The 20,032-nt window shown below is 31.6% G+C and overlaps 1 protein-coding gene and 4 non-coding genes across 8 annotated transcripts; 3 read left to right on the top strand and 2 right to left on the bottom strand.

Annotated features, from left to right (window-relative positions):
• Window positions 1-386: 386 nt before the first annotated feature.
• Window positions 387-471, bottom strand: TRNAM-CAU. The gene is given in 2 exon segments: window positions 387-422; window positions 434-471. It is a non-coding gene; the product is annotated as a tRNA-Met (tRNA).
• A 1,732-nt stretch (window positions 472-2,203) lies between these two features.
• On the top strand, window positions 2,204-2,283 carry TRNAL-UAG. The gene has a single exon. It is a non-coding gene; the product is annotated as a tRNA-Leu (tRNA).
• A 6,334-nt stretch (window positions 2,284-8,617) lies between these two features.
• TRNAL-UAG lies at window positions 8,618-8,697 on the top strand. The gene has a single exon. It is a non-coding gene; the product is annotated as a tRNA-Leu (tRNA).
• A 546-nt stretch (window positions 8,698-9,243) lies between these two features.
• On the top strand, window positions 9,244-9,323 carry TRNAL-UAG. Its single transcript has one exon. It is a non-coding gene; the product is annotated as a tRNA-Leu (tRNA).
• Window positions 9,324-14,821: 5,498 nt separating this feature from the next.
• On the bottom strand, window positions 14,822-19,609 carry LOC124945686 (protein disulfide-isomerase-like). Of its 4 annotated transcripts, none has more exons than XM_047486161.1 (11): window positions 19,360-19,609; window positions 18,859-18,889; window positions 18,474-18,761; window positions 18,202-18,390; window positions 17,961-18,086; window positions 17,154-17,291; window positions 16,957-17,073; window positions 16,203-16,320; window positions 15,984-16,096; window positions 15,697-15,898; window positions 14,822-15,079 (listed from the first exon to the last, which is right to left on the bottom strand). In XM_047486161.1, exons 1-10 carry the CDS (start codon window positions 19,539-19,541, stop codon window positions 15,701-15,703), a joined length of 1,500 nt encoding a protein of 499 aa, XP_047342117.1. In that variant the 5' UTR covers window positions 19,542-19,609; the 3' UTR covers window positions 14,822-15,079; window positions 15,697-15,700. The 4 variants fall into 4 exon arrangements, with proteins under 4 accessions (XP_047342117.1, XP_047342115.1, XP_047342114.1 ...); XM_047486159.1 differs by having other exon boundaries at window positions 14,822-15,106; XM_047486158.1 differs by having other exon boundaries at window positions 14,822-15,114.
• Window positions 19,610-20,032: the final 423 nt, after the last annotated feature.

Below are 20,032 nucleotides of genomic sequence, written 5' to 3' on the forward strand. Positions count from 1 at the left end.
TTTAAGTGGTCTTCTCCATGTCACCTAACTAATATATAAGCTTCATCACCCTATGGTCAGCCTTAATTTTAAAGTTAGGCTAAAGGAGACCAAAACATGGTTAGAAACTTTGAAGACCATGAAGGTGTGTTTGACTTAAAACGAATTGCTCGTGTTTCAAGTCATAGATTTAAATCTCGAATTTTTGTTATTTTTCATCAATTTTTAATATCTTGTGGACATTTGGTAGAGGACTCGAACCTCCACAATCTATAGTATGAGAATTTAAAGATTTCGAAAGCTGGTGTTTGAAGATCTTGAAGTTGCATTAAACACTAGTAATAATATCATTGCCAAATTGCAGTTTTCAAATATGGATTTGACAAATAGTTAAAATAAAAAAGATATGGGGTGAGAGAGGCTCGAACTCTCGACCTCAGGATTACTCAGAAGCTATGAGACCTACGCGCTAGCCAACTGCGCCACCACCCCTTGATGTTTGTTGTGGTAAAGATGGGAAATGTTGTTGTGTCCAGAATACATGTGCATATAGATCATGCCATTTTTACCTTGGCTCTGTTAATGAAGGAGAATCCAATGTCCTTATCAGTTATCATGGTAAGCATGGAAGAAGTTGGAGTTTGATGTGTGGTTATAATGAAGTTGAATTGGTAGATTATATTCCATATTTCAGGATGGGAATACTCTTGTAGAACATGGCTTACTTCTTGTAGAACATGGCTTACCCATCTTCACCAGCTTCACGTTTGTTTACCATCATCAAAAAATAAAACACGATTATTATACAGAATTTCATTTGATTTTGTTCCACTTCTAAAACACCTCCTTTTCATCCATTATTTTTGGAGCCATTTTACTGAACAAGTATAGTATACTCTCCTATTTTCTCTTTTATGATTCATTCCTAGATTCTAATATTTCTACAACAGGTTGTTAACGAAGATCTAAGACTTATGCTTGAACAATGGCGCAAACATGTGGAACTGCCTGTTTCTTTCTATAAATTGGGAATACGATACAAATCTTTGGAGAGATGCTGTCGAATAGGGTGTCAAAAGACTGTCTTTCAACGATTAAGATAGTACATCAGCAACATTGAACCTATTTGAAAAATAGTCAATGAAAGAATAACTACGTCTGAATGAATGAATAGTGAAAATCGAATTTGAAATCCCAATCTTATCCTTGTTGGATAAGAATTTACAGAAATATGAACTTTTGAAAAATAATGTTAATTTTTTTTACATGTGGATAAAGTTTGCTATGTATCTCTAACATGATTAGTGATAATCATGAATCTTGTAATAGATCGTGGGACATGTTAATTGTACAATGTACTTGTTTAATTATTTATGAGGTTTTGTCGGAGGAATATGTGAAAAACGCACCTAAAATGGATAATGAAAACAACCTTCAAAACCATGTAAAATATGTTCATAGGGAAAAAATATTTCTAAATCACTAGCTCGTTTCAAAATATTATTTTAAATGAAAGTCCCGACTTTAGTGTCTGATTGATATCATTTTGTGAGTTAGGTGGACCCTACGAGCTTAAACTGTGAGAAAATTTAGGGTGTATTTTTTATAAAATCTTTATTTTGGTTGGTTATTCATAATAGTATCTTAATTGACGACAAATGTTTGCCCTTTACTTGGGTTATGCATGGAATCATTGGGTCTACAACTCGAAAAGTATTAGTTTCATGTACAATTGTCCAGTTGGAGATAAACCGAAGATCCTTCAATGATGTAGACATATTAAGTTTATTCATAATGACATTTAAATCACGCTTTCCGAAGCTCGGTCGGAGTTCCTCTATTGTCGATATTACTATCTTGCTTGAAGACTTGAGAGGTCATAGTTTTGTATTATGTTTCAGTTTCTTTTCTTCTTAAATAATTGGACCTTTTTTATTTATCAATTTTCATTTTTACACATGTTAAATGATTTAATGTTTAATTTCTAATTAGAAGTGATTTTTTTTTTTATTGTTGAAAGTATAGCCTATTGATTGAATATTTTATTCTAATAATTGAAATATTAAGATTAAATAAGGCCTAAGTTACCCATATTTTTATTTTCTATACGGTACTGAAATATTAAATATTTTATCTAAATAGTTCAATTAAATTATTTTTATTCTTGTATTTGATTAAGAAAATACAATACAAAAATAAAACATAAAATACTTCTTTCACATAAGACAGTTTGGCCGAGCGGTCTAAGGCGCCAGATTTAGGCTCTGGTCCGAAAGGGCGTGGTTTCAAATCCCACAGCTGTCAATTTTTATTTTTATTTTTTTAATTTCTTTGATATTTGTATGTGTTCCTTTGTTTAAACTTTGAACATAGACAGGACATTTGAGAGTAATAGTATGTCTTGGACATTTCATAGGTAGTTTGGGGTTGATAAGATTATAATATTTAAGGATCTTCTATATGTTTTTGTAATACATTCCAACATTTAAAAAAAAAAACTTAAAGAATTGATGCATTTAAGAGGTGTTTGTGTGATTGGAAGAATAAACTGAATCAAACATCCTTAGCATTAACCCCAAATGATCAAATTCCAATTTAATGTATCTTCCATGAAAAAAAAGTAAGTTATTTGAATTATAATATATATTTTTAAAATTTAAATATTTTAATTGATTATATGATTGAATAAAAATAAAATATGACATATTTTTTTTTAGTAAAAAATAAAGTTACATATATGTGCAGTGTAGGGAAAAAACATTTGTAACATAAAGTCAACAAAAGTAAGTCATTCAAGGATTGGTTTTTCTACCCTATATCATCGTTTCTATAGATCAAAATTTAAAAATAATAGAAACTTGAAGTAAGCTACCTAAAATTTCTCACCTTGAAATGAAAAATTGGAATAATCTCATCTTTATTTGACGGGGTTCTTATGTAAACGAGTTACAGTTTGGCTAGTCATGACCTTATTCTTCTTCATAATTCATTCTTGGCAAAAGGAAAATCCAATCTGCCAAATGGAGACTTTGATGAGTTCCTGACATGCTTCATGTAAGAACACATCATCTTCACAAACAAGGCATAGTTATATACTAATTTAGAATCAAGTTTGATCTTAAGAAAAATGAATTATGAATTAACTTGAAGACATATTGAGGGTTAGAAAACATAACCCAAAATGCTCTCATATCACAAGACAACTAATTGAAGTGAAGATAAAGTCATTAGTATGCTTTGAACATGAAGGGATGATATGAGTTTGGCCAGGAAATGGAACACCAACTGCAAACTTTCCTAGTTTAAAACCCCCTCCAGGGCTTCAAATAAATGCAAAAACAAGTTTATTGATTGAGTTGATTCCCTATTTGTTGAATGTTGACTGATATTTTTACTTTTCTTTCATATTGACCTATAGTAATTGAACTTTCTTTAGAACATGACTTCTTGACAACCTTTTTGACATTTCACATGCTCCTTTCACTCACATATCAACCTTTTCCAATGGATGAAGTGTTCCCAAGTTAGTTTAATTATTAACTATGCTTAAAATCCTTAATCAAAGTTAGAAAAGCTGATTTGAATGCATCAAAATTATTATATCACATTGATTGTGATTTAGGCGAGACCAATTCAATATAAGTAGTGACATGAACCGAATTAGGCCTTCATTAAAGATGTATATTGCATATATTGAATAATTGAGAATATAAAATAGAGATAAAAAAGAAGAGAGTCAACTAAAGATGTTTTTATCGATTATGAATATTAGTAGTTGTTCTTGATGATTGTAGAAGGAGATGTTTTTATCGATTATGAATATTAGTAGTTGTTCTTGATGATTGTAGAAGGTGGATGAGAAGATATAATACTATCTAGAGATGAGGGTTGTGAGTGTAATAAGGGAATGAAGCGTCTCATTTTTTGTTTCATTAGTTGGATGAGTAGGAGTTTGAGAGGAAAAATTGAGAAGTACAATGTAGGTGGGAGGTGGGTGGAGGTAGTGTGAGGTTAGAAGTTATGAAGAAAGAAACAACATTTCATTCCATGTAAGATATATAAAATGTAAGATATATAAAGACGACCAGTGTGTTGGCCAGAAAGAGAATCACTCACAAAACTTGGAAAAAATTCTATAAAATTTTTAATATCTTAAAGAACAATTACAAGAGTTGTTATCTCTCTCTTATTTTTCTCCTTCTAATGAGAGCAATGTAATATTAAAAACGCTTAATTTTTTAATTTAATGAAATTTATTGCAAATATTCTATTTTCCTCATTATTGCAAATATTTTGTTTTTCTCATCATTACAAATCTGCCGTTTTCTTATTAATGCAGATCTTCCACTTATTTGTAAAAGTGTAACAGTCAGGAATAATCCAACATTCTTCCCCTTAGTCCTGGCGTGGTTCGAGATCACGAACACTGATCAACCTTCTTCGAACACAATATCACGACTCACATGGATCTTGTATTTTGTGGTTCGAGCAACTTGTGTGCCTTACTTCTTTCTTCGACACCAAAATTGTCGTCTAACATTTTCATATGGGAAGTGGTCACCTTGATGTGCGCTGTACACCCAAACACACGAAGGTGCGCTAGGTGCGACTTCATTTCAGTCCACATCTCAAATGAGGTTTTGTCTCGAACATCTTTGGTTGGAACCCTATTAAGAAGATAGACTGAATGAAGAACTGCCTCCCCCCAATATTTGCTCTAGACTGCCATGCTTTTGAGCAATGACTTAGCCATGGCCATCATTGTTCGATTACGCCTCTCCACCACACCATTTCGAAACACTAGACCTAAGTGTATAGTGCCTTGAAGGTATCGAAACACCTACTTCATTGCCTTGTGATGTATCTCAGTTGGCCTCTCCATGAATCTGCTACAACACCAACATCATAAGAAAGATCTAGCCTTGTATGAAAGAGATAGCATAGACAACCAATGACTCTTCGATATTCAGTTGCATCAATCGGTTGTCCTTTTAGATTCTTATAGAGTTGAGCCCTATGCTCCATTGGTGCCTTTTTTGAGTTACAATCGAGCATTTCAAATTGGTTCAACACCTGTTTGGCATATGTTGTCTGCTTGATCGAGACACCTCCTTCGAACTGATCTATCTCGATTCTAAGGTAGTATGAAGACAATCCGAGATCACTCATCTCAAACTCCCCCATTATTTGCTTCTTGAAAGGTTCGACAACCTTTGGATGTGAGTTGACCAACATATTGATCGAGCGACTCATTGTCGTTCATATGCATCCTATCAAACTCACTCTTCAATGTTTGCAATTGTGCATTCTTCACATGGTCTGCGTCGACGAATCTCGTCTTGAGACAATCCCACACTTCCTTCGTCGTATTCTTATTTGCCACCTGCATGAGAAGATCCTCTAGAAGTTCTTGTAGAAGATGCGACCTCGCCTTCTTATCGAGCTGAACATCAATCTTTGTACCTTCTACTGACTCGACTGTCTCCCACACTCCTTGGTCCTCCATCATAGTCTGTACACGAATCACCCAACTAATGTAGTTCGTGTGCGTTAGTTGTGGATAGTGGAATATACCATGGTTTTATTGCGCCACTGATGATCCTACACCCTTCGACATTTAATCACACCGGATTATTTTTGGTATTCACCTGATGCTCTGATACCAAATGTTGGCCTAGAAAGAGAATCACTCACAAAACTTGGAATTTTTTTTTATAAAATCTTTAATATCTTAAAGAACAATTACAAGAGTTGTTATCTCTCTCTTATTTTTCTTCTTATAATGAGAGCAACGTACACTTTATTTATACTAAATAAAAAAAATGCTTAATTTTCTAGTTTAATGAAATTTATTGCAAATATTCTATTTTCCTCATTATTGCAAATATTTTGTTTTCCTTATCATTGCAAATTTACCGTTTTCTTATTAATGCAGATCTTCCACTTATTTGTAAAAGTTGTAACAGTCAGGAATAATCCAACACAGTGGGGATATGCAAGCAATGTTAACATTTATAAGAGGTACTATAGGGTTTAGAGTTTAGGTACTATAAAGGTGCAACAAATAAACATTCAAAAGTTCCCAAGGTTACACAATCAGAGGATTGTTCAAAAATGAACTCATATGGGAAGCGTTCGTCAAGAATCAACATAGGAAGTTGATTGATCAGATATGTTAAAGTAAAGAACATGGATGCATTAACAAGTAAGGCACGACCAATTTATGTTAAGTGTTAGATTTTCCATTCGGCAACACCATTTTTCTCACTCGTATGCGAGTATGGTAGTCGATGTTGAATACCACTACAATAAGTTAAGACAACAAGACTGCGAAATTCACTTCCCCAATCAGTTTAAATTGGTTCTCAACCAAGGCTTTGAACTTACTTTTTTTTAATTAATCATTACAAAATGATACAAATTAGAGTCGTTTAAGCTGGACGATAAAAACATTACAAAATATTGAAAGAAAAACACACAACACAAAATTGTTTACCAATGACCAAAAAAGTAACAAACGAAATGAACACAAATTTTAATGAACATAAAGGTCTTTGAGAAAATCAATGAGCTCACTATCCATATTTCTCAACAACTAACGATAGATTCCGGCATAACCAACTAAATACCCGTCATGTTCCATAATAAGCTCTCTAAATCACAGTCACTCTATCACAATTTAAGAGCAAGTGAGGCGCTAACTCTGCTTATTTATGACATATTCTACAATAACTCACCATAATGCATCATTTTTTCATTCATTTATCATTCGTCAATGTTAGAATAAAGAAGAAAGAAATTGTATTAGAATATTATATTGAATTACGTAAGTTATGTCTATTATATAAATATTACATTAATCTTATAAGGAAACTAATATAATATAATAATTATATAATATAATATACTAATGATATTATCACAACTTATAAAGTATTGTGATAATATCTTACATATATTTTTATCTTATATTCTAACATTCATTCTCAAACTCAAGATGTAAAACGCTTGAACAACTTGAGGTTGAAGACAAGATGATGAAATGTTGATGTTGTATTCTTCAAGCTTCAAAAACTCGTGAGCTTCATCCATTTAAAGGATGATAGTGTGTTGACGGATAAACCAACAAAGAGGTAAAATCTCATGGAAATAGAATGTTGGGGTGAAAAAATAACCAAATGAACTCTGAAGTTACTCGCGAGTCTCGAAATCCATCCAACGATGGGATGGAAGTGTATTGCATTAAGAAAACTAGCGAAGAAGATAGAATCCCATGAGAATAGAATGTTGGGGTGAAACAACACCTGTAAAACCCATTCTAACGAGAGAATGACAATGTGTTGACTAAATAACCAATAAAGGAGCACATATGATTGGATTAACAACCAAATAATATGGTATTAACTACTGGGATAAAGCAACAACTGAAAACAAACTCAGAGAATATGATTGTCAAAAAAAAGTAAGAACATCAACATAATTATTTGAAAGAAGAAAATATTATTAAGAGATAATAATTAATAATAATGATTAGAGCCCTCCATCAATGGCTAAGGTAACCATTGATAGAGGCAGCAGAAGACTAAATTGTGTAGCTCAAGAACAAAACTTTGGCTATGATACCATGTTAGAATAAAGAAGAAAGAAATTGTATTAGAAAGTTATATTGAATTACATAAGTTATGTCTATTATATAGACATTCCATTAAGCTTATAAGGAAACTAATATAATATAATAATTATATAATATACTAATGATATTATCACAATTTATATAGTATTGTGATAATATCTTAAATATATTTTATCTTATATTCTAACTGTCAGTATCTCTCAATGCATGACACTACATCAAAAAAATGAGATATGCGATGGGAATATAAAGTCTCACAATTTCTCCCATATGAGATCGCAAGGAGCATTTTTTATAATTAAAGAGTAACAATGACTAACTTTAAAATTATCAAAATATTGTCAGCCCAAATTATCAAATATCATCCCCGCCCCATACCCGGTCAACTACCAATCAAATCGGAAAAAAACCATCCCAAACAGAATAATTTGGTTCAGTTACCGCAGTGTGGTTTCAAATTATCATCATTAATTGACATCCCTACCCACAAAACAATTTGGTGGAGCGATCTACGACGCCAAATTTAGGCTAGGGTTCAAATTCCTCGGGTACCAATTTTTTAATTTTTTTATTAATGTATGTGAGGTATGTGCTGTATATCCAATAACACTTTTGTAACACACAAATACAGTTTGACCGAACGGTTTAAGACGCCAAATTTAGGCTTTGTTCCGAAAGGGCATGGGTGAAAATGCATATTTTTTTTATTAATGTATGTACGGTAAGTTGCCAAATTTATTTTATTTTTTTATTGATGTATGTGTTATATACCAATAAAACATTTGTAACACACATACATTTTGGTCGGGCGGTATAAGGCACCAAATTTAGGCTCTAACCCGAAAGGTGAGTTCAAATTTCATAACTAGCAATAATAAAACTTTTAATTACACAACAAGGATAGTTTGGATGCGCTAGATTTAGCTATCAATTATTTATTAATTTTTTTGATTCATGTATGTATGTATTGTATACCCAATAAATAAAACATTTGAATTTCATAAAGACAGTTTGGCCGAGCGGTCTAAGGCGCCAGATTTAGGCTCTGGTCCGAAAGGGCGTGGGTTCAAATCCCACAGCTGTCAATTATTTTTTAATTTTTTTTTATTGATGTATGTGCGGTATGTCTTGTATACCCAATAAAACTTTTGTATCACACAAAATTCGGTATGACTTGTATACCCAATAATTTTTTTTATCACACACAATTTGGCAAAAAAGTGTAATACGTCAGATTTAGGCTTAGGTCCGAAAGGGCGTGAGTTCAAATCCCACAGCTGTCAATTATTTTTTAATTTTATATTGATGTATGTGTGGTATGTCTTGTATACCCAATAATTTTTTTTATCACAAACAATTTGGCAGAGAAGTGTAATGCGTCAGATTTAGGCTCAAGTTCGAAAGAGTGTGGGTTCAAAGTCAATTATTTTTTTTATTGATTTATGTGGTGTATACCTAATAAAACTTTTGTATCAAAAAAGATATTTTGACCGAGATTTTAAGGCACCAAATTTAGTCTCTAGTCTAAAAGGGTGAAGGTTCAAATCCCAAAGTTGTCAATTATTTTTAATTATTTTATTATGTATGTGCGGTACGTTTTTATACCTAATAAAACTTTTATATCATATAAAGACAGTTTGACCGAGCGGTCTAAGGCGCCAGATTTAGACTCTGGTCCGAAAGGGCGTGGGTTCAAATCCCACAGCTGTCAATTATTTTTTAATTTTCTGTATGTGCGGTATGTCTTGTATACCCAATAAAACTTTTGTATCACACAAAATTCGGTATGTCTTGTATACCCAATAATATTTTTTATCATACACAATTTGGCAAAGAAGTGTAATACGTCAGATTTAGGTTCAGGTCCAAAAGGTCGTGGGTTCAAATCCCACGACTGTCAATTATTTTTAATTTTATATTGATGTATGTGCGGTATGTCTTGTATACCCAATAATTTTTTTTATCACACACAATTTGGTAGAAAAGTGTAATGCGTCAGATTTAGTCTCAGGTTCAAAAGAGTGTGGGTTCAAAGTCAATTTTTTTTTATTGATTTATGTGTTGTATACCTAATAAAACTTTTGTATCAAAAAAGATATTTTAACTGAGCATTTTAAGGCACCAGATTTAGTCTCTAATCCAAAAGGGTGGGTGAAGGTTCAGATCTCAAAGTTGTTAATTATTTTTAATTATTTTATTAATGTATGTGCAGTACGTTTTGTATACCTAATAAAACATTTTTTTATCACATAAAGACAGTTTGACCGAGCGGTCTAAGGCGCCATATTTAGACTCTGGTCCGAAAGGGCGTGGGTTCAAATTCCACAGTTGTCAATTATTTTTTAATTATTTTTATTGATGTATGTGCGGTATGACTTGTATACCCAATAAAACTTTTATATCACACCCAATTCGGTATGTCTTGTATACCCAATAATTTTTTATCACACACAATTTGGCAGAGAAGTGTAATACGTCAGATTTAGGCTTAGGTCCGAAAGGGCGTGGATTCAAATCCCACGGCTGTCAATTATTTTTTAATTTTATATTGATGTATGTGCGGTATGTCTTGTATACCCAATAATTTTTTTATCACACACAATTTGTCAGAGAAGTGTAATGCATCAGATTTAGACTCAGGTTCGAAAGAGTGTGAGTTCAAAGTCAATTATTTTTTTTTATTGATTTATGTGTTGTATACCTAATAAAACTTTTGTATCAAAAAAGATATTTTGACCGAGCGTTTTAAGGCACCAGATTTAGTCTCTAGTCCAAAAGGGTGAAGGTTCAAATCCCAAAGCTGTCAGTTATTTTTAATTATTTTATTAATGTATGTGCGGTACGTTTTGTATACCTAATAAAACTTTTGTATCACATAAAGATAGTTTGGCCGAGTGGTTTAAGACGTCATATTTAAGCTCTGGTTCGAAAATATGTTAGTTCAAATGTTGGTCAACTATTTTTTAATTTTCTTATTGATTCATGTGCGGTATGTCTTGTATACCCAATAATTTTTTTATATCACACACAGTTTGACAGAGTAGTGCAATGCATCCGATTAGGCTCTGGTCCGATAAAGAGTAGGTTCAAAGTCAATTAATTTTTAATTTTTTTTATTTATTTATGTATTGTATACCCAATAAAACTTTTATATCATAGAAAGACAGTCTGACCAAACAGTTTAAGGCCCTAGATTTAGGCTCTAGTCCGAAAGGGCGTGGGTTCAAATCCGACAGATGTCAATTTTTTTTTATTGATGTATGTTTAGTATGACTTGTAACCCAATAAAACATTTTTATCACACATAGTTCGGTATGTCTTGTATACCCAATAAAACTTTTGTATTACACACAGTTTGGCAAAGTAGTGTAATCCGTCAGATTTAGACTCTGGTCTGAAAGAGTGTGGATTCAAAGTCAATTAATTTTAATTTTTTTGTATTGGTTTATGTGTTGTATACCCAATAAAACTTTTGTATAAAAAAATACAGTTTGGCCGAGTTGTCTAAGGCGCCAAATTTAGGCTCTATTCCGGAAGGGCGTGGGTCCAAATCCCATGGTTGTCAATTATTTTAATTTTTTTTATGTATGTGCGGTATGTCTTGTATACATAATAAAACTTGTGTGTCACATAAAGACAGTTTGATCGAGTGGTCTAAGACGCATTTAAGCTCTGGTCCGAAAATATGTGCGTTCAAATGTTTATCAATTATTTTTTTATTTATGTGTTGTATATCCAGTAAAACTTTTGTATCACATACAGTTTGGCAGATCAGTATAATGCGTCAGATTTAGGCTTTGGTCCGATAGAGTGTGGGTTCAAAGTTAATTATTTTATAACCTTTTTATTGATTTATGTGTTGTATACCCAATAAAACTTTTGTATTACAGAAAGATAATTTGACTGAGCGGTTTAAGGCATCAGATTTAGGCTTTGGTCCGGAAGTGTGGGTTCAAAATCTAATATTTTTTAGTTTTTTATTTATTTATGTGTTGTATACCCAATAAAACTTTTGTATCAAAAAAAGACAGTTTTGTCAAGCGGTTTAAGGCCAAATTTAAGCTCTAGTCCGAAAGTGTCACAGTTGTCAATTATTTTAATTTTTTTTATTGATGTATGTCTTGTATACCTAATAAAACTTTTGTATCACATTAATACAGTTTGGCCGCGTTGACTAAGATGCATTTAAGCTCTGGTCCGAAAATATGTGGATTTAAATGTTTGTCAATTATTTTTTAATTTTATTATTGATGTAGGTGTGGTATATCTTGTATACCCAATAAAACTTTTGTATCACACACAATTTGGCAGAGCAGTGTAATGCATTATATTTAGGCTTTGGTCCAATAGAGTATGGGTTCAAAGTCAATTATTTTTACTTTATTATTGATTTATGTGTTATATATACCCAATAAAACTTTTGTATCACATAAAGACAGTTTGACTGAGCGGTTTAAAGCATCAGATTTAGGCTCTAATATGAAAGAGTGTGGGTTCAAAGTTAATTATTTTTTTATTTTTTTATTGATTTATGTGTTGTATACCCAATAAAACTTTTATTCTAATAAAACTTTTATTTAAATAAAAGACAGTTTGGCCGAGCAGTTTAAGACGCCAAATTTAGGCTCTAGTCTGAAAGGGTGTGGGTTCAAATCTCACAATAAATTATTTAAAAAAATAATTATTATTGTATGTGCGATATGTATTGTATACCAAATAAAACTTTTATATAATATAAAGATAGTTTTGTTGGTCGGACTAAGATGCCAAATTTAAGCTTTAGTGCATGGTTTAAATCACACTAAAGTTGAAGGCTTAAAACTCACAACTGTTTATTTTTTTTTTTTTTTTTTTGGTAATGTATGTGTTTCTTTAATGAGTGATATTGAATGTCTTGACATTTGATAGGTATTGGGTAATGTGGTTTAAGGCGCCAGATTTAGACTCTGGTGGTCCGAAAGAGCATAAGTTCAAATTCCACAACTGTCAATTATTTTTAAATTTTTTCTTGATGTATGTGCGGCATGGCATGTATACCAAATACAACTTTTATATCATAAAATGATAGTTTTGTTGAGCGGTCTGAAAGGACATGTATACCAAATACAACTTTTATATCATACAATGTTAGTTTTGCTGAGCGGTCTGAAAGGACATGTTTTAAATCTCACTATAGTTGAAGGCTTAAAACTCACAAGTCACAGCTGTTCAATTTTTTTTTATGTATGTATTTTTTTAATGTGGTTGGGTGATATTGAATATGTCTTGACATTTATAGTATTAGGTAATGTGGTCTAACGCCAGATTTAGGCTATGGTCCGAAAGAACGTAGGTTCAAATTTCACAACTGTCAATTATTTTTAATTAATTTTATTGATGTATGTGCGGTATGTCTTGTATATCAAATAAAACTTTTATATATAAAAGATAATTTTGTTGAACGGTTTAAGGTATCAAATTTAGGTTTTGGTCTGGAAGGGCATGGTTTGTTCAATTTTTTTTTTTGGGTTGATGTATGTAGGGGCGGAGCCAGGATGAAAAATTACCTAGGGCTGACTCCAACTTGCATCTCAGATTTAACTTTCTATGTTTCGTTTTTTTTTTAATAAAATTTTCACGATTATTAGAAGATGGAAACTCGTCATGCTCTCTCAATACACACGTTTGCAAAGTGAGTCACCGAGTGCTTTCAATAGTTGATGTAAGTCGTAATCTGTTATTTTATTTTTCATCTGAAGACTGTGCATTTAGTACTTTGTCAATATGACAAGGATATTTATTAGATTATCAAGATATTCAACTGCCCTATTATGTGGTAAAATATTATATCCTATATGCATAACAAAAGAGCATTATCCTCATCATTAACTCGCTTTCAATATTTGAATCCATCTATTGTAAATGTAGGTTTTTGGGGTTGCTTATGTTAAAACAAGAAACATGGGAAACAAAAAGCAGCATCTTTTAAAGGAGAGTATTCTAACCAAGTAAATTTCTTAAACTAATGACTTTGGAACCGTCGATTTTGATTTCCAAATTTGGTCGGCGGGTACTCATCCTTAATAGGTTGATATGACCCCATCTTGATATAAGCTCGTCTAATTTCATCACTTTGATTAAAAAGATATTTCCATATCGGAATACGTAATGTTGGATCAAGTTTAAGAGAACTTACATCAACATCAATTCTAGGAGATTTGTTAAGTTCTTGAGTAGAGATATCAAATTCTTTATTTTAACTTGTTTATTAATATTAATTTATATTTTTCTTATAAATTTTTAAAATAGTTTAAAATTAAGAAATATAAAACACTATTATTATTATTCTAATTTTACCCTTATAAATAATTTGTATTATTAATTATATTGAAATAAATAAAAAAATAATGTATTATTATATAAGTTAAAGATAAGGCCAGGGTTTGATCACCTGACTCTTAAACACATTTCAATAACATAGCCAACTGGAATAATACTCATATGTCCAACACATATATAAAACATTTTCTTTTAGCATTTTAATTTAGGCCCTAGATGTATGTGATTCTTTAATGTAAGGGTGATATTGGATATGGTCTTGACATTTCATAGTTATTAGGTAATGTTTAAGGATATTGTACAAGTTTTTATAATACATTTCAACATTTATTAAAAAAAAAGGAATTAAAAGAATTGCATGTAAGAGTAGTGCTTGTTTGATTGGAAGCCCCAGATTATCAAATTCAAAGTTGATTGCATTTGGAGTTGGCAAATTGGAATTTAATATAGCTTTCATGAAAACATACTAATTTTCATATATAAAAAAAAAAAGGATAAAAACATATTAGTTTTGATAGTATAACAAGACAAGGCTCAAGGACAATAAAAAAATCATCAGAGCATCCTATTTTAAAATTGGAGTAATTGTTTAAAATCAATTTCATTTTGAAAATTATAGTTTTTTTACACAACCATATTATATTTTAAAATAATTAATAATGTACTACTTGCATCAAAATGATAAAAAGAAATTAACGTAAGAGCTTGTTTGATGTTGTGTTATTTAAAATATTTATTTCTTGTTTAAAAAGAAATTAAGTTATTTAAAATTTTTATTATTTAAAATTTAAATTTATAAAAATAAAATAAAGATATTTTAATATTTTAATTGATTATAAATAAGACATTGACATATTAAGTTTTAAGTAGAAATAAAGTTTTAGATATGTGTAGGGACAAAAAAAACATTTATAATATAAATTCAACAAATGTAAGTCATTCAAGAATTGGTTTTTCTACTCATATCATCATTTCTATAGATCAAAATCGAAAAATAATAGAAACTTAAATATGCAACCTAAAAATTCTCACCCTAAAATGAAAATTTAGAATAATCTCATCTTTATTCGACGTGCTTATATAAACGAGTTACAGTTCAGCTAGTGTCAGTCCTTCATCCAATTCGTCTTCATTCTTGGAAAACCCGACCTGCCAAATGGAGACTTTGATGAGTTCCTGACATACTTCATGGAAGAACACATTATCTTCCCAAACAAGGCTAATCAATCACTCATAATCAAGCATAATTATATACTAATTTAGAATCAAGTTTGATCTTATTAAAAAGGTACTCAAATTATCCTCAATAATTATACACTAGTTATAGAACAATCTTATTAGCAAAAATAAAAGTTAAAGGTGTAGTCAAATTGAAAATAAATAAATAAAACTGTTTAATGAGAAGATAGACTATTTGGGGCAAATGACCAAATATCCTTAGTAATCAATGAATAAAAATAAGGGTATTTTGGTATTTTAAATTGATAATTTGATGGAACAATTGATGGGTTCAATTTAGTCCAAAAAATCCACACCAAACAAGCCACAGAAAACATGGGTCAAGGAAGCCAATTTGGAAACACTTTCTAAAGATGCATAGGATTTGGACCAGAAACGTAAACAAATTTATGATATAGTCTTAATCAACATCGGGACAAGAAACTAATGTTTTTTCGACCAAACCCAAATACAGCTTCAGAAAATATCTCCCAATGAAATATATATATGATTCTGAAGAAATTTGTTAAGAAAAAGAGTTGATGTACCTTTCTACAGCTCATCTTTTGTACCAGTAGTATCTTGTGTAAGAGGCTGCGTCTCGCGGTTCTTTTTGATAAAATTAATCATGTCATCTTTAGATCGATCTCCATCATATGGAATGATATGACCTCCCGATGACTTGAAATACAATGTAGGATATCCTTTCACATCAAACACGTCACCTGGAATATCATTTGCGGTTGCATCCTACAATTTTATAACGAAATGGATTTGCAGTTAGGTATCTCTCTGTAAAATAAATATAGCAACTAAAGACAGTTTATTATCTTACAATCTTTGCAATGACAACATCGCCATCGCTTTGGAAAGAAACTGCAACTTCTTCCAGGATAGGAGATAGTTTCTTACAGTGACCGCACCATGGCGCATAAAATTCCAAAAGAACTGCAATAACAATGTGGGGTGGAAGTATTTAGCTAGTCTATTCAAGAATTTCAACATCAAAATGAAACCAAAGCATCATTTAGAACACATAAGAAATTCTACACACCATTTTTTCCAGAGTTAAAGAATAGATCCTGAAGGTTATCAGCAACCGCCACCTTGACAGGTTCATTGTTAACTTCAGGTACAGGTTCAGACTTTCTGTATGGAAGCACATTACCTTCCTGAAACAAATTATGCTTAAGTTAGTTAGGACTTGCTTGATCTAGGGTTATTTGAATAACGAATAACCAAGTGGTTATTTCCAAATGACCTTGTTTAATGTAGGTTAATGAAAATCAAGTTATTTGGGTAAAAACAAAAACATTAGGAGTATAAATATATAATGAATAAATAATTATTATTATTTTAGTGCGCCATGTTTTCTTGGATGCATTTGATGTTTGTGAGATCCTTTGGAAGTCATGTTGATGTTGTTTGTGGCTAGTCATGTCACAACTTGGTCTGACATGAAACGGTTCCCCCATGGAAAATGTGGCTTTCATGCTTCTCATGGACTAATGAAAAGATTCTTTCTTTACAAATTTTTGTTTTCAAATAGAATCTTGGTTTATGATTTGCATGTTATGATTAATGAATAGATTGTTGATTGGATAGTGGGTTATTTGGAAATAATCTCAAATAATCCACATCAAACAAGGCCTTAAATATTAGCACACACATAAAATAATGGAAGTTAACTTTCTCATCTACACAGCTTAATTAACACCAAAGAAAAAAGGCTACTTGCTGCATCACACAAGTCTTAAATCACTAGAAGTGAAATAATTATGAGTTATTTTCAAAGAAGGAATCACAACCTGATATTCCTTTACCCAAGATGGAATTTGATCTGCTTCAACATTAGGTTTCAAAAACTTTTGTTCATTTGTTTGAATGATGATTAGAGGCACCTGGTCTTCTTTAAGTCCGAAGAACTATTCAACAAATCAATAGTCAGAACAAAGAATATATATCCATAATGGAAAGCAATAGTAAGGAACTCAAAGATACGGACCTGGAAGGCACCTTGACTAGACTCAACATCACCCAGCAGGAAGTTTATACCCTTTCCTTTGTATTGCTCAGCAACATCATGATATTTTGATTTGAATGTGTCAACATGTTCATCGGTAAAATTCAGAAACAGCATAGCCTATCCAGTTCAAAGAACATCTCAGCATGCAGGTAACTCAAAAAATATTAACATTTCAAATATATATCAGAATTTTCAGAGGGAGGATGAGTAATAATCCAAGAAGAGAATTGTGCTAGAAAGCCCATTAATGTGAATTCATTAAAAAGGAACAAAATGAACGCTTTGGCATAACAAAAAAAAAGAATGAGATAAGAAGATGCACATCACAAATCTTAAGATACAGCTCAGTTTAGATGGGAAAATTGCACAAAGTTTTTCAATATTTTAAAGAAAAATGTAGCAGTATAAGGATATATTAGTAATTACTTTTAAGGTTGGTATTGTAATTAATGTTAGTAGAGGAAGGAACATCCACATAAACAGTAACGGAACACTTATTATTTCTGTATCTGGATCCATTTCCAGATATATAGAAACATTTGGAAACTAAATTTAGTCAAGATTCAACAATGTATTTATGTTTGTGTATCTTTGGAAACGAATCCAGATACAAAAACAATAAGTATTTCTAAATGAGGCCAAGGCACATGTTGAATATGAAATGGTTGAATCTGTGTTTTTCTCCTCAGTCATAAGACATTCATTTCACATCTGAATTTCATCACTAAATCCTTGATTTCGAAAATGAAGGTTTGTTACAAAAATTAATGTTACTATTTCTTTCACCTTTGCGTTGGCACTGTTGAAGAACTTAATAACAAAAGGGTGGTTGGTGGGGTCTTTGTTGAAGACAGTAACAACAGGAAGACTAGCTTCTTCAACAAACTTCTTTAACTCTTCCTGATCAAATCCCTGCATGCAAAAGAACCAGATGCTTAAATAACATATGTGCCTTGGATTGGTTTGATAAAACCCATAGTAGGCTTGAATGCAGGGGCAATCATTAAAGTTTACCCAATTTTGATACCTGGAAATCAACAACAAGCTCATCAAAAGGCTTGAATAATCTAACTATGGGACCTGTCACCGAAGAATCACCGCGTGGGAGGAGCTTGGCATCTGAAGTATGACCGAACTCATAATCAGACCTCAATTTCTCAGCAACGGCCATGAAATTATCAAATTGTTCCCCAGAAAACTCCGGAAACACACCGACCTATAAAACACAAGCAATCATCTAACTTTCAACCACTGACGTTAATTGTCAAATACACGAAAGAGAAATAAACATAGACTTACCACAACAACTTTGTTTGCATCGATAAGAGAGTTAACGATTTCTGAAGTTTTGATTAAAAAAGAAGAAGGACCACTCTGTTTCTTCAAATAATCAACAATGCCTTGGGCCTCCCTAGGTCCCTTATACTCTTGAATATCTTTTCCTTTGTTCCTTATAATCTTAAGAGAAGGGAACCCCCTAATGTCGTACTGACTTGCAAGTCCTTTGTTCTGCAAATCACTGGCATCCACTTTTGCCAAGATAACTAGAGGGTCAACAGTGCTCAGCACTGATGCAGCTTTCTCATACTGCACAAATCAGTATAACTCTTCAATAACTAATTTTACCATAACTAAATTCACAGAAATTTTCACTTAATGTAGTGAAACTCATTGGTTCACTTACCTCAGGAGCAAGTTTTTTGCAGTGGCCACACCTGTTACAAATTCAAGCAATTAGACGAACTTGTATAGTAAGGAAGAAGAGTAAGAACATCTTCAATACAAGATACTCAACATTCTAAGCATCTAAACAGAACCTACTCTGTAATTTAGGAAATTTAACTCTCAATTTCCAGTCTGAACAACCTAAAGTACCCAACCCTTATTAGCATCCAAGTTTCATTCTTTTGCAGAATAACCAACTGGGATATAAATTTCCAAACTCTTACTTTGAATGTTACATCATAAAACCACATTCTGAGGCCATTCCACAAGAAAAAGAATATAGTAATCTCTTGAAAGATGTTTTCCCTAGATTAGGATGTACAATACCTTATACAAGTAATTGGATCTCAGGAATAAAAAGCATGGAAATGTATAAAAGCTAAAACTAGAAAAAGAGTACAAATAAATAGATAAAAACGGAAAAAACAGTAAGATAAGCATGTAAACAACGTCGGATTACCATGGGGCGTAGAATTCGACGACGATGAAATCGTATTTGGCTATAGTATCGGAGAAATTGGAGTGATCAAGCGTGAGAACGAACTCCTTAGACTGGGACGACTCAGCTTCAGAAGCATAGGACGAAGATGTGAGTAAGAAAAAGGAGACGAGAATTAAACAGATCTGAAACCTAGATGCCATTGATCGTATATGGTGGTTCACTCTCTTGGCCTTGATTTGAGATTTTATACTAGTAAAGAAGATCTTTATGAAGGCTTCTTCAATTCAGGGTTCAGACTTTGATTTTATTGTTCTATTCATTGTTTTACTTTTTCATATTTAACCCTAAAATGATTATATTTTTAACTAATTAAACTTTTAATATAAACTACTTCTTCAACTCTTAATTTTTTTATTTTTTTTAAATTATAATATTTCTAATTAATATTTTGGATAATAATCAAATATTAGCATAATTATAAGACTTCATAATTATATATAAAACATTATTATTATTAAATTAATATATATATATATATATAATGATGTTTAATTTTTAAAGTGTCCGAATTGGTCGAGAATTGTGACGTGAAAATAATGTATACTTGGGTTGGATTGTGGGTTGACTCGTTCATAAACTTAAAACGGTTAAAAATAAAATTAAAAATATAACTCTTTAACTAACTATGCTA

This window comes from Impatiens glandulifera, chromosome 7 (assembly GCF_907164915.1).
Source record: "Impatiens glandulifera chromosome 7, dImpGla2.1, whole genome shotgun sequence".
NCBI classification, from domain to species: Eukaryota; Viridiplantae; Streptophyta; class Magnoliopsida; order Ericales; family Balsaminaceae; genus Impatiens; species Impatiens glandulifera.

Bases quoted from the DNA above. Each gene is read 5' to 3' on its own strand.
- LOC124945686 (XM_047486161.1), bottom strand. From the start codon at position 19,541: ATGGCATCTAGGTTTCAGATCTGTTTAATTCTCGTCTCCTTTTTCTTA. The intron at 17,292-17,960 runs GTGAAAGAAATA...TGAACTGGATAG, and splicing joins TCAACAGTGCCAACGCAAAG to GCTATGCTGTTTCTGAATTT. The intron at 16,321-16,956 runs GTTGTGATTCCT...AATTTGTTTCAG, and splicing joins CTTGGGTAAAGGAATATCAG to GAAGGTAATGTGCTTCCATA.